At 44.4% G+C, this 26,159-nt stretch overlaps 2 protein-coding genes and 1 long non-coding RNA gene across 6 annotated transcripts; 1 reads left to right on the top strand and 2 right to left on the bottom strand.

The window, feature by feature from the left end:
* Window positions 1–1,034: 1,034 nt before the first annotated feature.
* Window positions 1,035–1,915, bottom strand: LOC311255949. The gene is made up of 2 exons (XR_014622417.1): window positions 1,840–1,915; window positions 1,035–1,295 (listed from the first exon to the last, which is right to left on the bottom strand). It is a non-coding gene; the product is annotated as an uncharacterized lncRNA (long non-coding RNA).
* Window positions 1,916–8,655: 6,740 nt separating this feature from the next.
* Window positions 8,656–10,737, top strand: gtf2a2 (general transcription factor IIA, 2; the record flags this gene model as incomplete). 2 transcript variants are annotated; one of them, XM_084352351.1, is made up of 4 exons in its annotated part: window positions 8,656–8,853; window positions 9,802–9,906; window positions 10,172–10,329; window positions 10,454–10,737. In XM_084352351.1, coding segments are annotated over exons 1-4 (336 nt in total). In that variant the 5' UTR covers window positions 8,656–8,781. The 2 variants fall into 2 exon arrangements, with proteins under 2 accessions (XP_084208477.1, XP_084208476.1); XM_084352350.1 differs by lacking the exon at window positions 10,454–10,737 and having other exon boundaries at window positions 10,172–10,333.
* Window positions 10,738–11,000: 263 nt separating this feature from the next.
* On the bottom strand, window positions 11,001–21,805 carry znf395a (zinc finger protein 395a). 3 transcript variants are annotated; one of them, XR_014622347.1, is made up of 11 exons: window positions 21,682–21,805; window positions 19,524–19,701; window positions 19,205–19,359; window positions 18,960–19,069; window positions 18,451–18,653; window positions 18,276–18,376; window positions 17,382–17,706; window positions 17,201–17,293; window positions 13,938–14,008; window positions 12,816–13,495; window positions 11,001–12,783 (listed from the first exon to the last, which is right to left on the bottom strand). XR_014622347.1 is itself a non-coding variant. In XM_084349593.1 (10 exons), the coding sequence occupies exons 2-10, from the start codon at window positions 19,689–19,691 to the stop codon at window positions 13,384–13,386; spliced, it is 1,338 nt and encodes a 445-aa protein (XP_084205719.1). In that variant the 5' UTR covers window positions 19,692–19,701; window positions 21,682–21,805; the 3' UTR covers window positions 11,001–13,383. The 3 variants fall into 3 exon arrangements, 2 of the variants coding, with proteins under 2 accessions (XP_084205719.1, XP_084205720.1); XM_084349593.1 differs by having other exon boundaries at window positions 11,001–13,495; XM_084349594.1 differs by having other exon boundaries at window positions 11,001–13,495; window positions 17,421–17,706; window positions 21,682–21,803.
* Between the last annotated feature and the right edge of the window lie 4,354 nt (window positions 21,806–26,159).

The following is a 26,159-nucleotide window of genomic DNA, read 5'->3' as shown; positions in this document are numbered from 1 at the left end:
GTCCAGTCCAGTCTCCTCTGGGCTCGGTCCAGTCCAGTCTCCTCAGGGCTCGGTCCAGTCTCCTCGGGGCTCGGTCTAGTCTCCTCAGGGCTGAGTCCAGTCTCCTCGGGGCTCGATCCAGTCTCCTCTGGGCTCGGTCCAGTCTCCTCTGGGCTCGGTCCAGTCTCCTCTGGGGTAGAGTCCAGTCTCCTCTGGGCTGAGTCCAGTCTCCTCTGGGCTCAGTCCAGTCTCCTCAGGGTTCGGTCCAGTCTCCTCAGGGCTCGGTCCAGTCTCCTCAGGGTTCAGTCCAGTCTCCTCGGGGCTCGGTCCAGTCTCCTCGGGGCTCGGTCCAGTCTCCTCGGGGTCCAGTCCAGTCTCCTCGGGGCTCGGTCCAGTCCAGTCTCCTCGGGGTTCGGTCCAGTCTCCTCGGGGCTCGGTCAAAGCTTCAGACTTTCTGTGATTTATTTGTTCGGTCTGTCTTTTATTTAGTATCTAATGATTTAATGTTTTGAATGATTACACTTATTTTAATTTAATTGTTATTTATCTATATTTTACTGTTTATCATTGTTCTGATATTCTACTTTCTTCTGAGCTTTTTTAAATACATTTTTAATTGTTTTATTTGATGTTAATTGTTATTTTATTGCTTGTTTTTATCTTTTATCACGTTAACTCTTTAAATCCATTCTGCTTCCTGACATTCGTCCTGTCAGTCACTCAGAAACAGAAACAGTTCACGTGTTTGACTTCAGATTACCGTCAGCTAATTAACACTAATGCTGCTAATTAGAGCTCCTCTGTTTGTTCTGGGAGATCAGAGAGCTGCCTGATTAAAGGAGTAATCCACCAAAATCTGTTTGTCTCCTCCTGACCAAATATCAGAGGTTTCTGTCTGTAAACACGCTCAGACGATCACAGAGACGCGCTGTTAAAGGAACAGTTCACCCAACAATGTAAATCATCTCCTCCCTCCATGCTGATGGAAGTCAGGTGAAGGTTAGTAGCAGTAATATTAATCTACACAATCGGATATAAAAACACTGACAGGACAGTTTACCTGAATACTTTTACTTTACATACTTTAAGTTTATTCAGCTGATAAAACTGACGTATAATGAAAGACAGACAGAAGTTGCATCGTCCAGCTTTAAACATGAGACATCGACGTTAACCCTTCGTGTCTGATCAGAGACTCAGTAATAAGATCTTTCATCAGGACGTCTCTCATCCCTCCACTGATGACTTGAAATCCTGTTTGTGTCTGAACGGCCGTCATTCATTTTCCAGAGCAGGTAATTCAGGATGTGTTTCTCCTGTATAAAGACAAATGGTCTGTCTCATAAAGAAAAGCCAGTGTTGACAGTGATTGTCCATCTATGAGGACGTAGCAGATGAACTTTTTACTAAAATGTCCTCGATTCATTCTGATTTCTTCTGGTTGGATGATGATTAAAAACCTGAGCTGAGCTTCAGGGAGAGAAACTTCGTTGTAGCACATTTTCTTGGTCAAGTTTTGGAGCGAAGGCAGAATATTCAGTTTCAGACCGAACTGCAAAATTAACAACAGCAGCAATTTGTAATGAAATGAATCATGTGACGCTGCAGCTGGACCTGTGGTGTCTTATGGACACACGAGGGTCGGGACACGAAAATAAAAGAAATCAAATGAAAAGTCAGAACTCAAATATTTGTTTTGTACAGTTGCCCTCACTCGTCCTCTGCCATTCAAGAAGCATCTGTCCATTAATAATGTTGCCAACACCAGTTCACTGTGTAGAAAATGGAAAATGTGCATTTTTTCCAGGAATTGTTTCATTTCATAGATTTAATTGTGCTCAAGTTTGAATGTTTTCTTACTTTTAGATGTTTCAGACGTCACACTGCAGCAGAGCAGCTGGACACGATGCAGGGAAGGAACATCAGACGACTCGACGAACACTGGACTTAAATACAAACTAAACCAACGAGAGGATGAGGTGCAGGTGGAGGGAGGAGGAGACACACAGGTGAGGGTGACGAGTGGAAAAACACTGGGAAGAGGGCGGAGCTAATGAAGGAGGAGGTGCAGGTGTGGAGAAGCACGAGAACACAGGAGGGCAGAATAAAACTGAGCTGTGATCAGCTGTTGCATTGTTACTGCAGCAGTTCTGGATTACATAATGTGACACACACACACACACACACACACACACACACATACACACACACGCACACACACAAATCATGTGGCAGAGACACTTTCTAAATCTCCAAATTAAATCTGCAAACAAATAATTACTCGAGTCAACGAGAACAATTAATTGCGTTCGGCCTCTGAGGACTGAATCTGCATATTGAATGAGCTCATTATCATAACAGTGAGAGACGGAGCGGAGCCTCGTATTAATCAGCTGTTTAACCTCGTCACACCGACACGCTGATTAATACTCAACAGTTAAACACTCAGCTGTTCACCTCGTTCTTCACATCACACGCGTGACGAGTCCGTCCTGCTGCTGGACTTGGTTCTGGCTGCTGAACGAGTTTCTGTCCGGCTGATTTTATCTTCGTGTCACATTCATGTCAGAGAAAATAAACGGCTGAATATCTTCACAGGAGTGTTTGATCTTAACTGACGTGTAAGTTGTTGTGTGGATGAACAGAAGATGTGTGAATCCTCCTCTCAGCTGTTAGCAGAGGATGTTTCCTCAATACAAACATTTAAAGTTTTTCCATCGTCTGCTGTTTCTTCTGTCACCTGAAGAGAACCAGCTGTAGTTAACCTACAATATGTCACATCACATTAAGGTCTGAATTAAAACTTCGACATCACAGAGCTGAGAGACAAGATGACAAACGTTTGACAGTTTGACTGTGAAAGCAGCTCGTTATGATCCATATTTCTGCCTCTTGTTACATGGAGACCTCTAGTGGCCGTAGTAATTATCACGACAGCAAAGGAGGAAGTCAGGTGACATATAAAGAGTAAAAAGTCCACACAGGAAGGAGGACGGGGACGGACAGTTGACAGGAGACTGCTGGTCGTGTCCAGCGTGAAACTAGAAGTCAACAGTGAGTTCTTCTAGGCAGAGTGCCGTCCATCAACAGGGACACCGTCCATCAACAGGGACAACGTCCATCAACAGGGGACACCGTCCATCAACAGGGACACCGTCCATCAACAGGGGACACCATCCATCAACAGGGACACCGTCCATCAACAGGGACAACGTCCATCAACAGGGGACACCGTCCATCAACAGGGACAACGTCCATCAACAGGGACACCGTCCATCAACAGGGGACACCGTCCATCAATACGGGACACCATCCATCAACAGGGACACCGTCCATCAACAGGGGACACCGTCCATCAATACGGGACACCATCCATCAACGGAGGCGCGACAAAAGAGGGATGAAAGAAAAACATAAAATGATTCACTTTCACTGTTTTGATAGCGTTCTTTCTAAACTCAGCTAATAAGCCGACAACAACACAGCTACATGACATGAACAACAGCTGATCAGCGATCAGCAGCCACAACGCTAACATGCTGCTTACAAACTGATGCTTCAGTATTAATGATATAATTATATCATATATAATAATCAGTCAACTATAACACTACTGAGGTGCTCCCGTCTCCTCCATGTCAGCACAGCGAGGCTCAAACTCACTGAACCTCCCTGAGATCTTCTGTGGGAGAGATCGTCTCATGTCTCCATGACAGAAGAGCGACGCGCTCAGGAACAGGTTCTTCCTGCAGTCAGTCTCCAGGATGTCACGTCAGCTGTTGATGTTTCTGCACAGATGCGTCCAAACGTGTCAATCACGATCTCATTATATGATTATCAGCTGACTTTCACAAAAGGTGGTGACGTTATTACCAACAAGGTGCCAAACAGCTGACTGCAGTTGAGTCACACCTCTGGATGTTTTTAAAGACACCTGCAGAAACAGAACCAGCTATTCTCCACAGGAATCGGATCCAAACCGTGCTGTTTTCTGACCCTGGCAGGTTGTTTGTGCCTGAGTACAAACAGAGCTGTGAGAAACAGAAAATTCAGCCCAAAGATTCGCTCAGTTTGAATCTTCTGTGGTTTTATAGAAACGCACCGAGCTGACATTGATTCTGCTGACTCCTCTTTTCTGTTGATGGGTTCTTGTAGCTTACTAACATCGTGTTGTGATGAACATGATGTAACTAAAGTCACATTTGTAATGTAGGTATGTTTGTCACTGACGTTACAGAAGTAATGTGGTAACTTTGAGCCAAACCACAAACTGTCTGTCTGTCCAGCTGCTCTGCGGCGGTCGTGTTGGTTTGGGAGTCGACGTCTTCAGCGGTTTGATACGAGGACGTTTCAGCAGCTGATGTTTGTTGATCTGCAGCGTCGCGTCTTTGAGTCTCTACATCAGAGACGAGTGTGAAGATGTTAACAGTCACTGATGGACACGTTTAATGGACGCACATCGCTTTAATGATGGTTTCATGATAATGGAAATGATTATCCTGTCTGATTTTCTCTTGACTCGGCTCCTCTGCTCACATGTCGGAGCGTCTCTGTTGTGTTTGAAATCTTTTCCTCAGACGTCCTGTTAAAACACAGGTTATATCCATGATGTTTTTAATTTCTCACCTTCTGTGTTCGATCGCAGGCCTCTGCAGTTCAGTTCAGCTTTGAGGATCGAGGTCGATGTTGTGTTACTGTGTGAAGGACGAAGCCTGTGAGACACTCACACCAACAAGAAACATCATGAAACGATGGTCTGTGGCGTCTCGTCGAGCTCCGTCGATCGTGCTGCTCAGCGGGCGGAAACAATGAAGCGGCGCTCTGACAGACGGATATTTGCTGACGTATCACCCGGCCGGTCAGAGGTCATTACCCCGCTGACTGATGGGAAACGTTTTGATTTCCTTCAGGTGGACCCAAACCTCTAGTGATGGCTCTGCTTCTCCTCTGTCCTGATCGGCTGTGACAGGCTGATCAATAATCTCAGGATGAAGGTTAAATAAATGTGCATGATGCTGAGAGAGAGAGAGCAGGTGAGTCCAGGTGAGTCCAGGTGAGTAAACAGTCCACTCAGCCTCAGAACAACAGTTCTTCCTCTGGTCTCAGAAATAAACCAAAGACATACAACCTTCCCTTCACCAGTGGTTCTGGAGAGCCGAGCCACTCACAGTCTGGGTCAGAACAAAAAGAAAGAATGAGCGGAGGGAGCTGATTGGCTGTGGTTTGTCCTCCTCCCTGACGCTCTCATCAAGTGAAGGAACCACTTCCTGTTTGAATCGTCACACCTTCCTGCTTTAATGCTGAAAACACTCGAACACACCATCAGTTTATTTTCCCTCCGCATCATTTTTAATCCTTCGCTCCACGTCGAGCCGACACTCCCTCACATTAATTGTGTTTTCCGTCCTCGGATGTATTTACCGAGCGCCCGGTGTGGAGAGCGAGCGGGGTCAGAGGTCAGCGGAGCGGCTGGCTAAACAGATCTGTTCATTAGCAAACAGCCGCTCACAACGCTCAGCAGCCACATCCATCACACAGGAAACGCTGAGAGCAGCAGCAGACGAGCAGGTCGGACTCCAGCCTGAGAGGAACACACACACACACACACACACACACACACACACACACACACACACACACACACACACACACACACACACACACACACTGACCACCAGCAGGTGTGTGTGGTTCATCAGCTTCCTGTACAGAAACACTGAGGAATCATACCGACAGGGTTTCTGCACATATTGAACATCTGTGTTTATGTGTGTTTTCATGTGTGTCTGAGACTGAAGACAATAATATCAATATAATGTGCAATATAACCTTCATCACTTCTCAGGATCACGTGTATGTTCGACCTTTTCTATTGTAGCTTGAGTCATTTCATGCCTGGTGTCCAGTTAACAGACGTTTAGACGCATTTTAAACTGGAGTATTTTGAACTAATCACCAGGCGCTGCAGCCCTGAAGTCCTCAGCTACACATGAATATTATCTTTGTGTCCTCACTTATCGAGAGATGTGACATAAATTCAAAATGGTGGACGGAAGAGGGGCAGCACCAACAACCTCTTATTGTCATGAAACCAGACACGTAAAAACGATATTTTTCACCACGTTGAGATGTCAGAAAAACTTTTTGTTAGTAACATTTTTCTTGTACATTTTCTTCTGTGACTGGAAACTCGTGGAGCCCCACTGGGTTTATTCTGACCGCGTCTTAATATAAAAACATCTCATTCATTTGAGATTAATAAGATTCGATATTCTTATCTTATAATAAAATATAATCTGGTTTTCCTTTCTTTACGTCTTGTTTGTAGTTCTACCTCCTCCCATGTTATTGTGTTACTGTGATGTATTTGCTCAGACAGTCTCTGTATGAAGGTCTTGCAGCAGCAGCTGCAGCTCATTTTGCAGTCTTGTGTTGTAAAATGACAATAAACTGAACCTCATGTGTGTCGTCTCACCCAGAGTCCGAGCAGAAAAACATCTTAGTTTCATGTCGGGGGTCTTTTTTAGTTAAAGCCTTTTTAAATCCTGAATCTTGAATCTCCGTCTGCAGCCTGAAGTCCAGATGATGTTTCAGGATCCACGTGGCAGCGAGAGTCTGCGGCTCTGAGATCAACAAAGAGTTGAAAAATGTGGAAACGTGAGATTTAATCTGCAGACACAGAACTACTGCGCACACGTCTCTTCTGTAGGCTGAAAATAATGAAATGCAGTCTCACTAAACGTCCTCGTACTTGTTTGTTCGACACAAACGTCTGAATCAACAGTATGGATCAATAGGTTGCCATGGAAACATAAATGTTCAGATATTCACTGTCTTTAAAATTGAACTTTACAGTTTAATCTTCTATAAAAGGTTAAAACTGAACATCAGAGGTGTAAACACGTTATCAACCAATGAAAATGAGCCTGATTATACAGTTATTATATTAATGATACAACGATATGCACACAGTGTTATTATATTATGTAAAATAATATATTAATTAATAATAATGAATAATATGTATGTATGTATTATATTCTAATATAATAATTATATAAGTATTGTGGGTTTAATTGTTTGTCTTGTGCAAATGTTTTTTGTGGACATTAAACACTGAAATTAACCAAATATGAAGTGAAATATGACTGATGACATATTATATATTGAAAATTAATATAAATGTAAGTGTACATTAATACTGTTACATGTAGCAGAAGAAGGAGGAGAAGAAGAAGAAGAAGAAGAAGGAGAAGAAGAAGAAGAAGAAGAAGGAGAAGGAGAAGAAGAAGAAGAAGAAGACAGAGGAGAATGAAGTTTAGGTGATTTTACTGTTTGATGTTTTGCTGCCATCTAGTGGAGAAAATCATTTAATTCCTCATCAGTCTGATTCATCAGCTGCAGATTAAATAGAGATTAATAAATCAATAAATTACAGGCTACAGGTGAGTCAAATAAATAATAATAAACGTTGTTAATTAATTTAATTTCAATAATAAAAGCAGTGATTTCCGTTAATGAAATAAAAAACATGATTAATTGATGAATTATAAAACTCAAACTGTGTAAATCATTAAAATCCAACAGTAACAGTGAAAGAAGGGACGTGTTTTAAATGGTTTGGTCCTTCTGACCCTCCGTAGCCTTCGTCAAGTTAGCGTGAGTCAAAGAGGGGAAAGGACATTTTCTTCAAAATAAAAGCAGAAACTAAATTACCTCTGGATAAACTGGTGATACCGTGTTAACAGATTTATGTTTATTTATATTTATTATTATTATTAGAGTATAAATGAGTCAACGACCAGAACAGTGATTTAATGTCTGACTCAGACATTTCACAATAAAACTGCCTCGTAGTAGTAGTAGTAGTAGTAGTAGTGGTAGTAGTAGTGGCAGTAGTAGGGTAGTAATAGAAGTAGTAGTAGTAGCAGTAGTAGTAATAGTAGTAGTAGCAGTAGCAGTAGTAGTAGTAGTAGTAGTAATATAAGTAGTAGTAGTAGTAGCAGCAGTAGTAGTAGAAGTAGCAGTAGTAGTAATAGAAGTAATAGAAGTAGTAGTAGTAGTAGTAGTAATAGTAGTAGTAGTAGTAGTAGTAGAAGTAGCAGTAGTAGTAATAGTAGTTGTAGCAGTAGCAGTAGTAGTAGTAGTAGTAGTAATAGTAATATAAGTAGTAGTAGTAGTAGCAGCAGTAGTAGTAGAAGTAGCAGTAGTAGTAATAGAAGTAGTAGTAGCAGTAGTAGTAGTAGTAGTAGTAGAAGTAGCAGTAGTAGTAGTAGTAGAAGTAGCAGTAGTAGTAATAGTAGTAGTAGTAGAAGTAGCAGTAGTAGTAGTAGTAGTAGTAATATAAGTAGTAGTAGTAGTAGTAGTAGTAGAAGTAGCAGTAGTAGTAATAGTAGTAATAGAAGTAGTAGTAGCAGTAGTAGTAGTAGTAGTAGTAGTAGCAGTAGTATTAGTAGTAGTAGTAATATAAGTAGTAGTAGTAGTAGTAGTAGTAGAAGTAGTAGTAGTAGTAATAGTAGTAATAGAAGTAGTAGTAGCAGTAGTAGTAGTAGTAGTAGTAGAAGTAGCAGTAGTAGTAATAGTAGTAATAGTAGTAGTAGTAGTAGCGGTAGTAGCAGTGGTGACAGTTTTATTTTGAAATACGTAACCGGAAGCCGTGTCGCTGCTGTTAGCTTGCTGTGCTCTCTGTTGGACCGCTCGCTTGTTGTGGAAGGAAGCGGCTAGTTCTGTTAGCCTCGTTAGCTCTGAGTGTGTTTAAACGATAGTTTACTGTAGTAATTTGTTCCTCCGGTGGTTTCCATCATGGCGTACCAGCTGTACAGGAACACCACGCTGGGAAACAGCCTTCAGGAGAGTCTGGACGAGCTCATACAGGTGCTAATAACCCCAAACATGACGGGCTGTTCGCTCGCAGCTAGCCTCCGTTAGCATGTTGCTAACTGCAGCGGCGGCGCATAGTGCAGCTAGTAACAAACAAGGCTAACTTTAGCTTGTTAGCTGCGGTTTGCTTCAGCACTGATTTGTTTCATACAGAAGCGAATAACATGTTTTTCTGTCTGCTGTGTTGAAATGATGTAGTTATAATCTGCTGCAGCTACTTGGCATCGGTTTGAAAACAAGATCATGCAGATAAACTGGAGTGAAAGTTCAGTAAATTAGCTTGAACCAGAGTTTAACAGAAGCAACATTCACCAGCTTTACCTCAGCGTCCTCCTGATTGTGTCTTTATTATCAGAAAGATGTGTCAGTGTTTCTGTTCGCATGTACCTGGTTCTTACAGCACGTCCGGAGCAGGGCTGCGTACGTGATGTAGCTTCAGTACTTCAGTTCAGGCTGTGTTTCAGGGGAAGTTTGTATTTGAGTGAAGCGAAGCTGAAAGAAGCTCCATCATGGTGCTGAGACAATAAAACCCAAAGATCTCCCGTAACGTGCCTCTTTAGATCAATGTTAAAGGAAAAGTTCAGTGTTTGGGGAAATGAGCTTTTCTTCCTGCGAGTGAGACGTTCAGGTGGAGATCAGTCTCAGGTCTGTTCAGTACAGAGCTGGAGCCAGTACGTGGTTAGCCTAGCTTAGCAGAAAGACGTGTAAATATGGTAGTTTGTGGTGTTATGGGGGTGTTGTGTGTTGGTGAGCTCTGTACAGGCACGACGACACCAAACCTGACGACAAGATGTCCAGAAGATCTGTGGAGATGTTCTGTTCGGGTTACGAAAGGGAGATTCTGCCTGTGAACTGTACAACAGTGTGTGTCAGCGTGTGGACGCTCAGTGCTGGCAGATGAGACATTAACTCTTGTGTGTGTGTGTGTGTGTGTGTGTTCAGACTCAGCAGATCACTCCTCAGCTGGCTCTTCAGGTCCTCCTTCAGTTTGATAAAGCGATCAACACGGCGCTCGCCAGTCGAGTCCGCAACAGAGTCAACTTCAGGGTGAGTCCACCTCCCGTGACCTCTGACCCTCAACCTAACCCTGTACACTGTGAAATGAGTTTCCTTCAGTGATTTCAGGTCTTAAAGTGACGATTGAACATGGATCAGTCACCTTCTGTAGATCAGATCTTGTGTTCAGCTTCAGTTTGTTCCCAGTGAGACGTTTTCACAGCAGAATAAAATCTAAAATCTCGCCTGTCAGGATGTTTGTGATGTTCTGAAGTGCGTCTCAGTCTGTTCTGTCGTCTGTCCGTCTGTCCTGCAGGGCTCCCTGAACACCTACAGGTTCTGTGACAACGTGTGGACGTTTGTCCTCAACGACGTGGAGTTCAGGGAGGTGACGGACCTCGTGAAGGTCGACAAGGTCAAAATTGTTGCTTGTGACGGAAAGAGCGAGTCGACCCAAAACAAAATGGATAAATGGTGAATATAAAACTACAGTTCATGTTTCTCATGGTCAGACTTGTATTTGTGTCGAGCTGTGACGGTTCTGTGATGGTTCTGTGACGGTTCTGTAACTTTCTTTCTGATTTATTTCTGTGTGCAGACTCCAGAGTGACGACTGTCTCTTCACATGTTCTGATGGAGTCACAGATGGACCTGGACTGTACATATAATTTATTACAGCAGAGTCACAGCTGAGGTGTGTGTGTGTGTGTGTGTGTGCGTGTGTGTGTGTGTGTGTGCGTGCGTGTGTGTGTGTGTGTGTCAGAGTGGACCAGTCACTGTACCTGCAGCATTTTTTTTATTATCAGTTTACAGGAGGTTTGTGTTCAGTTTGCTGTTGTTCTTGAGCTGGATCATCTTTAATAAAAACTTTATTTAAAACACCGAGTGCTTCCTGAAGCGGTTTGTTATAAATCCATAGATGAGCGTATTGATTAGAAATGTTTTCCTACAGTAAAGACAATAAAGAGAGATCGTGTTCCAGATTTTTCAAAGTGAGCGTTTCATTTATCTTTTTTACATCAGTGTAACTTGAATCTCTGGGTGTTTTTTGCAATAATCAGAATGAAAATCAGTGTTGTGTTCTGGAAACTGAAGACGATCAGTCTGCTTAAAAAAGACGAAACAGACCCGACAATGAGCCCAAATCTGCTTTTTCTTTCATTTTATTTGAACATGAGAACCTCACATCATGTATAAAAGAGTGCATCTTCAGAATGACACGATTACAATGATCAACATTTACTTCTGCTCATTAACAAACAGAACATACAGAGAATATAAATAGAGAAGAGCTTTACTGCAAAGAAATGTTTGAAACATCTGAAAGTTTAAAGGCTTCAGGAAGAGTCGTCCTACTGCGGGTCTGATATCTGTATTTATACAGAAGAAGTAGAGATTATAAAATATATATGACTCAGTGTGTTTTTATACTTAAACTTCATCAATACTGCATGTGGTTTCCACAGGGACGAGTGGAAATGGCTTCTGTTTCCAGACATTTAACAACTGAACTGAAGCTCTAATGAAGAAATGGCTGATGGGAAATTAACGGGGACGAACACGGTGATGATGTTTACAGTGAAGATACGTGTGGTGTAGTTGAGATGAGACGATGTTGACACCTGACACGATAAATGGCTTTAAAGTAAACCTGGTTCAGTGTGTGTGGAGTCTGCAGCCTGTCGGCACCTTAAAGCACAGAACCAACATGTGATGAGCTGTTGATCACAGACGAGCCGCTGTCAGCAGATACATGGAGGCTCCACGTGTGCATGTTAGTTCAGTGTGTCGGGTCCAAAGCTGCCAAAATAAAAAATAACTACATGGCTCAATAAAAACATACATGAGTCATTAAATGCACCAAAAACACTAAAAATTAAAGTAGACATTTATTTATTTATAAAATGTGACATAAATTGATTTTTTCTGTTTGCTTACTTTGTTTTATTTCCCATATTTATTATTGTTATTTATTCATGTTTCCATTTGTTTAACTATTTTAATGATCTAATCATTAATATTTATATTTGTAAATAAATTCATTTTAAAATGAATACATCAGTTAAAACAACATAAATATCCTGTTAAGGCAGATTTTATAAATGAATGCCTGCATTTATTTTTAATTTCATATTTGGTGCATATTATTAATTGAGCCATTTATTGATTAACTGATTGATTTTTGAGTTTGGTGGTGTCAGTCCTCAGTTCTGCTGAGTCAGCTCTTTTAGCACCAGCGACCCTCGATTTAAAGATTTAATCCTGCTGAGTCGACTGTATCAGAGCGCTACTGCTAGCGTTAGCTCTCGGTCTTCCTGTCATCGAGGTCCAGAGGGAATCCTTTTTATTTACATCTTGTTTTTAAGTCGCACAGCTGCTTCATGTTGTTGAACGCAGCGCTGAGCTTCTGTCAAGAACACTGAGACCTTCAGCTTCCTGCTGTCTCTTCACTCTGCTCTCGTTTAGACTCGACTCTTTAAAGCTAAGCTGAACTGTGAGCCTGTGATCACAGCAGACGAGCTGCATGGAGACATCTGATGTTTAAATCATCTCCAGCTGCTTCAGGTGTTCAGCAGAACGCTGCAACTCTGTTTCGCTGTGAAGCTCCAGAAATGTTCTGTGGACTACGAGACTTCACCTGACTTTATATCATCAGGAGGAGACGATGGCTGAGCCTGACTTTATATCATCAGGAGGAGATGATGGCTGAGCCTGACTTTATATCATCAGGAGGAGACGATGACTGAGCCTGACTTTATATCATCAGGAGGAGACGATGACTGAGCCTGACTTTATATCATCAGGAGGAGATGGCTGAGCCTGACTTTATATCATCAGGAGGAGATGATGACTGAGCCTGACTTTATATCATCAGGAGGAGACGATGACTGAGCCTGACTTTATATCATCAGGAGGAGATGGCTGAGCCTGACTATATCATCAGGAGGAGATGGCTGAGCCTGACTTTATATCATCAGGAGGAGATGATGACTGGACTTGTATTTTTAGGTGAACTGTGCCTTTAAATGGGAATACAGTATTGTTGTCCCTGCTGGGATCCTGTAGACGTGGTGACTCACATGTTTTGATCCATAAATGTGATGTGAGGAGCAGTATCCGAACCTGAACCAGCTCTATGAGAACTCAGACTGGGCCCAGTGTCGTCCAGCTGAGCCTGAACGTTCATCAGAAGAACTCGGTCGCAGCCGAGTGTTTCCACGGTTACCGAGTACGTATATGACATATAGGTCCTGACACAGTCGGCTGGTTTTTGTCAGGATCACCTGAGGAGAGTCGGCCGGACGCAAAGACTCACTCAGCTGCCTCAAGGTCAAAGGTCACATCATAGCTGCCTCAGACTGACAGGACGTCTACAAACAGCTTCTACAAACACTCCAAATAAAAAAGACACTTATAGAAAATGTAGAAAGAGTATAAAACAAAAATATTTCTGGTCTCAGAGAATATAAAACATCCACCAGGTGAGGCTGAAGGCCTCGGCCCGCCTCAGTCCTCGCTCCTCCTCCTTCAGTCGAGGAAGCGTTGGCAGGCCTTCTTCCAGCGGCAGGCCGTGCACCACTGGTCTCGGTGCTCGATGCCGTACACTTTACGGCATTTCTTGGCTTCACCACGAATCCTCCTGACAGAGAAATACAGAAGCATCAGCACCTGCTGCGACTTTCAGTTCCAGATGTAAATGTTTTATTTGATATTTGACGAGGTTTGATTGAATTAAAGGGGACTGTTGGGCCTTGGCGGAGGTATGCACTCTACTGCGTGCCATTCTAGTTCAAACATGGTTTCCAGGCAGAAATGAATCCAGGTTTGATTTGAGTACAAACTATATATTTAAATCTACGACGGCTCAATCATGGCAGAAAAATAAGGACTTCAGAATGACAAATAAAAACATGTTGGTATTTTTACCTCATTAATATTGTAAATATTTAAATTCTGAGTTTTAATTTTTTCTCCTTTAAATGTGAGAAACATCTCACATTTTATTTCTTTTTCATATAATGAATTATCAAACTTTTTAAATGTTCCTGTCAGGACGAAGCCTCCATGTGAAACATACTGACCTGCAGGGGGCGCTCTGATGCTGCAGCCACTGCTCTCCTACACTGACCGAACGCACCCGAAACGCCAAACCCTGAGGAAGAGGAAGAGGAGGAGGAGGAGGAGGAGGACGAGGAGGAGGAGGAGTGAGTGTGGAGGTGATGAAGAGCAGCTGTGTGTTCATTTCATTTCTTTTCTCTTCTGTCGTCGCTGATCTCTGATGTTTGACTTCAGGAGCTTTTTTAAAGATTTAAAGATTAAAGACTTTCATTGTTAATTAATTATCGGTCTCTCTGCTGATTGTTTGTTTGTTTGTTTGTTTGTTTGTTTGTTTGTTTGCTCCTTTGTGTTTCTCCTCTGTGGTGTAAAAACATCCTGCAGGTGCCTCCGTCAGCCTGCAGGTGGCAGCTCTGCACTGTGGCACACTGATGGAAAACGTGACCACAAACAATCCAAGAGGGGATTTTCCTGCTGAATGAAAACCATCAGGGAGGAGCGAGCACACACACACACACACACACACACACACACACACACACACACACACACAGTGCACCCCCCTCCAGTATGAAACCAGTTTTAACAGGCTGCTCCGGCTGCTGGAGGAAATAAACAATAGGCTGCTGTGCAGGATCCAGACGGAGAAAACAGAAGTGATTTAGAGAAGTGTGCTGATCCACAGGAGGTGAAGCAGCTTCACGGGGACGCACAGCAACAAGAGAAATACCCAAACTTAACCTGATGTTCTGATGGAAAGTCCAGAACTGTTTGCTCTCGTGTGCAGAAGCAACAGTGAAACACCATCAAGTGACGAGTCTGTCAGTCAGAGCACATGTGAGACTATCTGCACAACAACACACTGTCTCACACTGTGTCCCCTCACACTGTCTCACACTGTCTCCCCTCACACTGTCTCCCCTCACACTGTCTCACACTGTCTCACACTGTCTCCCCTCACACTGTCTCACCTCACACTGTCTCACACTGTCTCACACTGTCTCCCCTCACACTGTCTCACCTCACACTGTCTCACCTCACACTGTCTCACACTGTCTCACACTGTGTCCCCTCACACTGTCTCACACTGTCTCCCCTCACACTGTCTCACACTGTCTCACACTGTGTCCCCTCACACTGTCTCACACTGTCTCCCCTCACACTGTCTCACACTGTCTCACACTGTCTCCCCTCACACTGTCTCACACTGTCTCCCCTCACACTGTCTCCCCTCACACTGTCTCCCCTCACACTGTCTCACACTGTCTCCCCTCACACTGTGTCCCCTCACACTGTCTCACACTGTCTCCCCTCACACTGTCTCACACTGTCTCACACTGTCTCCCCTCACACTGTCTCACACTGTCTCCCCTCACACTGTCTCCCCTCACACTGTCTCACACTGTCTCACACTGTCTCCCCTCACACTGTCTCACCTCACACTGTCTCACACTGTCTCACACTGTCTCCCCTCACACTGTCTCACCTCACACTGTCTCACCTCACACTGTCTCACACTGTCTCACACTGTGTCCCCTCACACTGTCTCACACTGTCTCCCCTCACACTGTCTCACACTGTCTCACACTGTGTCCCCTCACACTGTCTCACACTGTCTCCCCTCACACTGTCTCACACTGTCTCACACTGTCTCCCCTCACACTGTCTCACACTGTCTCACACTGTGTCCCCTCACACTGTCTCACACTGTCTCACACTGTCTCCCCTCACACTGTCTCACACTGTCTCACACTGTCTCACCTGGCTGCTGTAGCGCTGCACGCTGTTGTTCTCTACAGTTGCATGACTGTCAGCAGAGGGACAGCCTGCTGTCTGGAGCCTGACGGGGTTTTATCAAACAGCCGCCTGCTGCTGGAAACACTGAGATTAAAGTTCCCCCGACACGTCGTCACGCTGATGGAAAGTGGTTATTTACACACTCAACTGATCCTGTGTGACATTATACGTCAGTTCATGATGCTGGAGCAGCATCATACAGGTGGAGCTGCTCCAGGTGAAGCTAGCTAGTTCAGTCCAGGGTCACCAGATAAATCTGAGGGGTCGAGATGACCTCATTTTCTCCAGCGGTGGGATGTAACAGAGTACAAATACTTCATTACTGTCCTGCAGTACATGTTTCAGGTATCTGTACTGTACCGGAGTATCTCTGAGACTTTCCCTCTACATCTGAACACAAACACATCACGCACAGCAGACGCAGCGAGACGACACAAAGACGTAAAAGACGTGAACAGACAGAGAGGGAGGCTGAATGGGGAGAAAAGGCGTGTTAGTGTCTCGTATCTGCAGAGAGTTTCTTATTTTCTCTCTTTGTTGCTGCTCGGGACGCTTTACCAACCCAACATGTGGCTATTTGACGTCCTGGGAATGAGACTCAACTATCAACTATCTTTGTGGTGCGTTCAGGAACAGCTGGGACAAATCCTACTGACTCTACCTTTAACTTTAATAGTCTGTGAATTATATTAATATGATGTGAGCTTCAGTTAGCTTTGACCACAGATGTCCTTCAGAGGGAGACTTTTTACTCTGATACTCTGAGTACATGTCAGAGCCTGTACTCTATTACTTTGACTGGAGTAAAGAAGCTGAATCAGTACTTCTACTTTCACAAGAGTCTGTTTTTACACAAGTACCTGAACGTCTCCTGGAGGACACACTGTGTGGACTTTTGTCTCCTCTGTTTTTCTCTAATCTTCCTGTTTTGTGAAGTATTTGACTTTTTAAAATCTTATTGAAATGAACGTCACATCAGTTAAATGAAACGTGTTTCAATGTTGAATCTACATTTTAAAAGTAACTACAGCTGTAAAAATATGTAAAAGTAGTGGAGTAGAGGTTTAAAGTATAAAAATAGTTTAAAGCTTAAAGTTTAAAGCGTCACATGGAGCTGGAGGCCCGTCCAGAGTCTGAACTCTGCAGATGGATCAGGAACATTTCGACACCATGTGCGTCTTCATCGAGTCAAACAACACAAAGACTCACATCCTGTTTAATCAGCTCCTGTAATCAGACCTCACACAGCACAGGGGGAGGGGCTGGAGGGAGGGGACTGTTTAACTGGCGTCTAAACGTGTGTTGTGTAATAAAGTGAGTTGTTTCTGGTCCGTGTGCTCCGGCACAGTTTGGATCCAGTACAGAACCTTAGTGAATGTATTCAGTTACTTTCCTCCACGCTGGGAGCTAAAAGAGGCTCAGAGAAACTCACTGAGGATTCACATTCATGCTGTCATATAAAATACTGATTAAAGCCTCTTTCAGGATTTACCTGTTTGACACAGCTGGTGGGCGGGGCCGTCCAACGACAGGTGGGTGTGTTCAAAGGTGCTGCTGCTGATGTCACATGACTGGGAGGCGGAGCCTAAAACAAGACAAAATGATTTAAGATCATTTTTTGTCCAAAAATACCAAAACTAAAATTGTTGTTTGTGTTGAATGATGCAGCTTACGTTCAGAAACACAATCACTGTTGATAAGCCCCGCCCTACCTGGTAGGAGTGCTCTGATTGGACCTGCCAGGAGGTGCCGGAGGAGGAGGGGGCGGAGCAACTCAGAGCGCTGCAGGCCGGAGACGGGGAAGACGGAGGGGACGGAGGGGAGGGAGGGGGAGGGCTGGGAGGTGAGGAGGAGGAGGAGGAGGAGGTTGGGGAGGCGGGGGCGGGGCTGCAGAGGAGAGGAAGGGGAGGAGACTGCTGCTGCTCCTCCCATTGGTTGATCTCAGTGTAGTAGAAATCCTCCTCGCTGCGAGAACAACGCTCGTGTTCGCCGCCGCGGCTGTCAGAGGTCAAAGGTCACCGGTGTTAGACAGGTGTTATCATGAAGCTAGTTGAGCTTTTGGAAATATTGAGTCGGGTGATACTGAAGCTCATTTCTCATTTCTGAATTAATAAAAGAAAAACACATTATTGATAATCTGCTGTTTTCTGATTTAATCAGAAATACTAACTACAACTTGAAATTATAAGATCATCAGAATTTTGGCATTTTGAAACATATAAATGTAGAAGTTGACTTAGTATCTGATAATTAAATCATAGAATTAAAGTGTTTTTGTATTATTTTATGTTCTCTAACTTTAGATAACTTCATGTCAGTACAATATATAAATAAACATACGGAAGCTCCTTCATGCCAGAAATATAATGACTGACTGACAAGATAAAAGATCATAGTGTTAAAATATCCAACAGTTATCTGATGATATGAAACTTTATTTTTATCATTAAATTATTCAACAGTTGATTTATTGTACTGTCAGGATGAAGCTTCCATATAAACACAAAACTCTTCGTGAAGAGAAGAATCAGCAGAGAAAGAAGCCGTGTGTCTCCGGTGAGTCTTACCACAGGTGAGTTGTCCGGATGTGACGTTTGATTCCCACCACTGACGTCAGCACCTTCCCGCAGCTCGGCCACAGACACCTGTAGGCCGTCTTCACCGAGTTCTGCAGGAGGAAACACGTCAGCTCTCTGACGCTCTTTCACTTCTTTCCTGTGCTCGAAATAAAACCCTGCTCACCCTTCGTCTCCGCGGCGCCGGCTCATCGAACAGCACCTGCTCCAGCTCCATGTCCAGTCCTTCGTCACAGGGCGTGGTCGGGCTGACGCCGGGCTCCGCGGACGGTGGAGAGGGGGCTGGGCTTCCGTTGCCGTGGCCGACGCTCCAGTAGCCACTGCTGCCGCCGTCAGAGAGCTCGCCGCCGCCACAGTCCATCAGAGGAGCTGAAACATGGAGTGTGTTCAGGTCCTGAAGGCTGACGCCAACCTGCATCATCGACTACTGTTTACATGTTGTTCTCATTGTTTGTTGTTGTTGTTATTGTTTGTTCTCATTGTTTGTTGTTGTTTGTTAATGCCTGTTTTGTTGTTATTATTTGTTTAATTCAATGTTATTGTTGTTCTTATAGTTTGTTGTTCGTTATTGTTGTTATCTGCTGTAGTTTTATTTTGTTGTCTGTTGTTGTTTATTATTGTTGTTGTCTGTTGTTTATTATTGTTGTTGTCTGTTGTTTATTATTGTTGTCGTACCTGTGGTGTCCGGGTGGGCGGGGCTGTGCAGCAGAGGGCTGCAGGACAAACTGCTGAGAACCATCGCTGCCATCAGCTCGTCCATGTCCACCTCGTGTGGACTCCTCTGACTGCAGGACGACAGTTTGTTTACTGGACGTCACACAGAGATACTGAGACAGAGACAGACACAGAGACAGACAGACACAGACACAGAGAGACACAGAGACAGAGACAGAGACAGAGACACAGGGAGGACATCTGACCTTCTAGGGACGTCGATGCAGGATGAGACAGATCTGCTGCAGGAGGACGAGGAGGAGGGATGAGATGAAGACCAGACACAAGCGTCTGTCTGCATGAGTTCAGGCTGATCGACCACACCTGAAGATTCACCTGCTCCTCCACACTGAAAATACACCTGAGGGAGAGGACAGTGATTGGCTGAGACACCTGTCAATCAAGGCTGAGACACCCGTCAATCAAGACAAAGTTCCCTGGACACAGCAGGGGGTTTCTCTCACCGCTCTCTCCAGAACTGAAACACAAAACTGGGATTTTCCTGTTCAGACAAAATGATCTCACCTTCAGCCCGGGGTGACCTTTGACTCTGCTCAGATGTCCTGCTGCTGTTTCCATGGTGACGCCGGTGTCACCCATCACTGGGCCTGCTTGTGTCCCTGCTGCCGGGCAGGTGGAGCTCACCAACGCCCCGAGAGGAGAACGCTTCCCCAGACGTGTCTTCGGTAACATGTCTGTCCGTCTGGAACCACAAAGACAGAAACGTTTCAGTCCAGCTCAGAGGCAGTTTAACAGTTTACATGCAGCTTCCACCGGAGCCACAAAAGGCTTTTATACTACTTCATACACATACGCAGTCGTCCTCCCAAATACCTGCAAACACACTTGAATGTGTAAAATTGGTGGAGTTTTCCTTTAATGCAGATGTTTCAACTCTAACAGACTCATTTTAAAAAACATCCAACATGACCGGAGCCGGGGCTGCTGGGAAACAGAGTGAACTCACAGTGACTCACAGGCTGAAGTGTCATTTACAGTCAGGCTGCTGCGTGCGTGTGTGTGTGTGTGTGTGTGTGTGTGTGTGTGCGTGTGTGTGTGTGTGTGTGTGTGTGTGTGTGTGCGTGTGTGTGTGTGCGTGCGTGCAGGTTACCAGTAACTAGCTGATCAGAGGATTAACATGAACAGATGGCACCAACTGTTGCTAAATGTTTCTTTACCATGCTGACACTGATGATGATTACATCACCTTCAGGACTAAACTGTGTCACCGTGGCAACATGATGAAACATGATGACCCCCTCGTTAAAGTTTCCTGTTAATCAGTGACTCAGAGTAACCGGTATCAGTATCAGCACACACATACAGCAGATTCCAGCAGATGTTGGAGCTGCTGCTGATCACACTGAGCTCTAACGCTTGTTTCCATTACTGATCAGTCGTATTGATTGAGACTGATCTCCCTGAGCGCCTGCTTCCTCCAGCCAACAGTCCAAAATCAAAGATATTAAGCTTACTATCAGTTTACAGGATGACATGTACAGTTAATGTTCCTGTGAAGCACTGATACTCAAAGACTGCGTCACGTGTCCACATCACGCTCACATTACATGTTTATGACCTGACCTACATCAGGAGGTGGAGGAGCTGGTGGTGGAGTCGGCAGGTCAACATGAAACCACTGGATACATTCAACGAGACGTCGGGACATTTTCCAGCCGTGTTTGTCGAGACAGAACCAGGTATTTTAAGCCAAAACAGGATCTCTTCCGAACCCTGACGAGTGCTTTTTGTGCCTGACGTGTACGTAAAGTTTCAACATATCTGTGATTTGCACAAACGAACATTGTCGAGACTTGTTGTTGAGACGAGCTGAAAGAAAAACATCGAGCCTCCGATGGAACAACAACGCTGGAGCAGCTTGTTTCAACATTACATCCACGAACGATAATCACAACAGTGTCCACTTCATTTTCTGTCACTAAATGATTTTGTGTTCATGCCAAAGCTGCTGGATGTTGCTGAGGTCAGGTCCTCTCAGCAGTCTGGTGACTCTGCAGAGCTGCTGAGCACAGACACCAGACACGCTGACACAAAGACACAAAGACGTCCAGAACATCTTCATGTGCAGCCGCGTTAAGATTCAACACATTTAACAAATAAATACAACACAAAGCAACACAACACAACACAACACAACACAACACAACACAACACACACACTGTACAAACACACCCCTGTGTCTGTCTGCTGCTCTGAGCTCTGAACCAATCAGATTCCTTCAGTGCAGAGTTCACACCCTCCACAATAAGAGTCCTCAATGAGCACAAAAACAACTCCAGCAGCACCTTCATGAAGCTGGAGCACCTCTGAGCTCAGGGTCAGCCGTGCACGTCAGCATGAACCCAACACGTCCTTTTATCAGTTCACAAACTCTTCACTGTGTTTACCGTCCGAACAACAGGACCCAGGCTACAGGCTGGTACCAGACCCAAAGTTTTTACTCCAGAAATGACTGAAAATGATTCATCCACAGTCAGTGATGTTGATCAGTGACTGAACAGACACACTGAAGGTTCACGGAGCTGAAGTAAAGTCAGCTCGTTGTCTTTGTGAACTTCAGCAGCAGCAGCTCTTCATTCAGTCCTCAGAGCAGCAGGAAGCAGTTTGTCCTCGGACACTAAAGCTGTGATGAAAGAGGAAACATGGTCAGCTGTCACCTACCTGCAGCCCGGAGCTCCAGCAACACAACAACAACACAACAACACTCCGCTGGGACTGTCCACCGTGTTCACTGGGAGCTGAGGGTGTGTGCGTGAGGGTGTGTGAGTGTGTGAGCTGCTGCAGGCTGCAGCCAGTCTGAACACCATCAGGGAGGGAGGAGTTCACGCAACACACGGACCGGATCGCACCGGAACATCTGGAGCGGAGCCTGTTTCAGCACGACACCAGAACAGAGACGCTTCAGTTTGTTGTGATCAGACGTGTTCGTACTTTCCTTCTTTGAATTCACTACGAAGCCTTTAAATATTGTTAGAAAGCTGTGAGCCTGGACAGCAACACGTGTAACACATGCAAACTAATGCGACAACAAACAGTAACATGCTGAAGACTGATGACTCGTTTCTGATTGGCTGATACGAAACATGATTATTTAACAAACTTATTCAAACAGAAAATATTCAGAGTTTTATTCTTTATTTGTTCTTGAACTGGATGAATAACTGACGAGTCTGTGGGACGGAAAACACGTTGACAAAACATTTAATCAACAGAGAAAAAATAGTTTTATTGCCTTTTGATCAGGACTTTAAAAAACGTGTGTGCGTGTGTGTGTGTGTGTGTGTGTGTGTGTGTGGAGTCGCTGTTGGAGAGAAGAGACGGTGAGAAACAACAGCTGGTGCATCGATACAGAAAATCACCGTTTCAAATATTCAGAAATGATTTGTATTAAAAGATCCATATTTCTGAAAACAATGTTGTGAAATCTGTGCACAGCTCAAGAAAACGTGCACAGATTGATAAACGCGTATTATATATTTAGGGGGAGATCCATAAAGCTGAAAAACGTCTCTTTAGGGAGAATGAAGCTGAAATATCCTTGTATTTTAAGAAGTGAAATGAAACAGGGGAGTGGAGGCGTGCAGACGGGCTCAGCTGGCAGCAGGTTCAGGCAGCAGCTCCGCACAGATCAGCCGGCTCTGATGGAGGACAGCGGACATGTGAAGTGGACCTGCAGAGAGACAGACAGACAGACAGTCTGTTTGGGTGAGTGAGTCAGGACAGAAGCAGAATCAGACTGACCCAGGTGTGTCATTAAGATCCAGTCTGCACACCTGCACACCAGGTGACCTGAGTCCGCTGCCGTCGGTCCAAAAAGACAGTTCAACATCACGTGACTGAAGGAGCAGAGGTGGACACATCCGGACCCGCCTCAGTGCTGTTGATGCAGAATAAGTTACATGTTACTGTGGAGATGCACGTTGTGTTTGTGTGTGTGTGTGTGTGTGTGTGTGTATTATATATATGTGCAGTTTGATCCTGATGTTTTGCTCCTACATGCACATGTGTAACGTGTGACTGTTTTTCACGTGCAATCTCTTGCAAACCTTCATAAACACAGGATCCTACATTTCCCATCATGCAACAGGATGACGTCTCGTGTAACTGTAAAGTTTGTTTTTCAGTCTTGAATGTTGCTCAGACTCATCAGTTCATCTGCTGAGGAGAGCGAACCAGAACCACACTGGATCTGCATGTTGGGCTCCGAGCAGCTGATCCGCTCCGGGTTTTCCCAGCAGCCCCCGCGGTGCCGCTCCAGCCTCGTAGTAAACAAGATCACCACGTGGGGAGGAGCTGGAAGCTGATTGGTGGAGCTCAGCCGCGCAGGAACACACCCCACTGAGGTCTGTTGTTTACTGACTGTCCTGCACCGACACACACACTGAACACACACACACACACTGAGTGAACACACAGTCCTGAAGTACTCCTGAAACACTAGTGTCCATCGCTCAGGAGTAATACTGCATGTAGTGGTACTGTGTGTACTGTGTGTACTGTGTGTACTTGTACTCTGTGCAGTAGCAGTGTGATATAAACACCGAGCAGCTTGTAGGTGGAGATCACTGATTACATAACCAGCTCTGACTCCACCCCCTCTGTCCTCAGTGTGTGTGTGCGTGTGCGTGCGTGTGTGGAGCTGCACGTAGCAGCAACGCGGCGCTGCTTCGCTCGTGAGCTACGTGCACACACTGAGCGTCCTGCTGCTCCATGCTGTCAGTCTGACCCACTTTATTCACAACGATACCACAGTCTGGTAATATTATCATTATCATTATGATTATTAATAATAACATTAATAATAATAATAATAATAATAATAATAATAATGATAATAGGCACTAAGCACACATTAGAGGTACTTGTACTTTACTTGAGTTAAATTAAAACTACAGAATGAAATGTTCCTCTGTGGCTTCAGATTCAGATCAGTAACTTAAGTTACTAGTTACTTTTAGAAGCAGGGGTCGACTGGTGTGTTTCAGGGCCGATAGCAACACTTAAGATAAACGATAAGTGGAACTGATGATAAATAAAATAATTAAAATCTTAGTGTCAGTGATGAAATGTAACTAACTACAGCTTTCTCAGGTACTTGAGTATTTTCATTCTCTTCTCCTGGATTCTTCCTCTCCACTACATTCATTTCATTACTTTAGTTACTTTGCAGATTCAGATTACTCAGTAACTACAGAGAGAGATGAAGCTGCGTTGTGTTTCTGAATACATTTATTTTATCTGACACAAAACACACAATCAGAAAAATGAATATCGGTCTCGATAACGATGATTTTCAAGTTGGACTGTAAATTCTTTGTCACAATCTGACTTATCTTATTATGATGTATTATTATAATTAAAGCAGTAAATAGTTAAAATGAGCTGGATTTACCAGCTGCAAGTATCATTTTTATGAGTTCATTCAAAACGTGGCTGAGGAAAAGTATCAACGTCATCAGCATCATGTACTCACAGTGTGTAGAGTATGTTCTCATTATATCTGGTGTGTTAATGTGACTGCTGCATGAATCAGCAGTGATCAGTCCAGATGTTGATGCAGCTGTTTAATCTGATCAGTGGACCGTGAGTGTGAAGGGTCAACAGGACTGACAGCGTCGTCTCGTGGCTCAGACTGGGGACCGGTGGTGTCTGTGCTCATCGCAGATGTTCGTCAGTAATAAAGAGCTTCAGCTTTGTTAATGAGGTTAATTCAGACCGACTCCATCGCTCTGTCCCAGGTCGGACCGAAGCTTCTTCATGGTGTATGAGTGAGTCTTTAAATCTGTGCAGCTGCTTTAAAGTCCATCACGTCTGAGTTTGGTCGGTTTCGAAGAAGTACAACCTTCTTTTTGACCAAATTTGGGTCCTCAGTATCCCATAATGCATTGCAGTCACTGCTGCATTCATGTGACGTTGGAGACGGTCAAACAGACTTGAGGTGTGCATCATCAGGCTGATCACCTAACCCTGTCATCCACCTGCTGCTGGTCTGAACTTTAATGCTGAACTCACAGAACACATTTTGACATGAAAAGTGAAGTTTGCTCATCGTTTGTGTTTCAGCTGCTTCTGTTTGTCTCCGTCCTGTTTCAACACGACGTGTCTCAGTGCACAAAGTCTCAAACACCTGAGAGACGAGCTGGAGCTCAGGCGTGACTGCTGATGTCAAAGTTTTCCAGCATTTTATTCATCCACCAGAATCCTCCACTGAACTGTGAGTCAGGTTAACCACAGCAGGATGTGACCGACACACACACACACACACACACACACGCCAGCTGAGCGTCATCATGACACAGCAGGACTTTCTAAATGCTGCAATCTGACGACACTTTCACATAAAATGTTGAAATGACTTCCTGTCAGGCTGCAGCTTCGCTCTCTCTCAGCACGTCTCAGTTTTATTAGTTTATAACATTCGTACAAAACAAAATGGAGACTGAGTCAGAGGAGAAACAACAGAGGATCCACAGCTGCTCGTCAGATCTGATCACTCAATCTGTTTAACTTCGGTGAACTTTGAACTTTGACTTATTACTTCACTCTGTTTGCCAAAATCAAGCTGTCCTGAGTCGACCTCTGAGCGGACGGAGAGCCGGAGAGTCCAAAACAAAAGAGGCTACCGCGGCGTATCAGCTGTGTCCTGTCCAGTTTTATTAAAGCTCCTCGCTCAGAGAATAACCTGGTCGACACAGTGAGGAGACAGAAGAGGACGAGGTACAAACACGTCTTCTGATAAATTGTGTGAACTTTTGTCCCGTTAGCAACTGAGCTAAGCTAATGAGGAGATGAGTTTGGTGACTGTTAGCGAGCCTGTTAGCGTTGAGAGCTTTTATCTGCGGGTTTGTTTGTGACTGAGGAAACGATTGTGCGTGACACTTCCTGTGCTCATGAAACCAGTAAGAAAGTCTCACAACTGACGCAACAGCAGAACTTTAGGCTTTAGGCGTGTTCGCTGTTTGCTAAGTGGGTTTAGCAATAATAACTTTTCCTCTAGTGCCGTCATCAGGACAAACTTTCCACTTGCACCCGCATCCTCCTCGCTCTGACGTCTGTGCTTCATCTCAGCGCTCACGAGTTCCCAGCCTGCCCAGGGAAAAGGTTATGTGGACCCGGGCCCTGATTGGACCATATAGCGA

The sequence above is a fragment of the Pagrus pagrus genome, assembly GCF_965226575.1.
Source record: "Pagrus pagrus genome assembly, chromosome: 1".
NCBI classification, from domain to species: domain Eukaryota; kingdom Metazoa; phylum Chordata; class Actinopteri; order Spariformes; family Sparidae; genus Pagrus; species Pagrus pagrus.
This window is presented reverse-complemented; position numbering and strand designations above follow the sequence as displayed.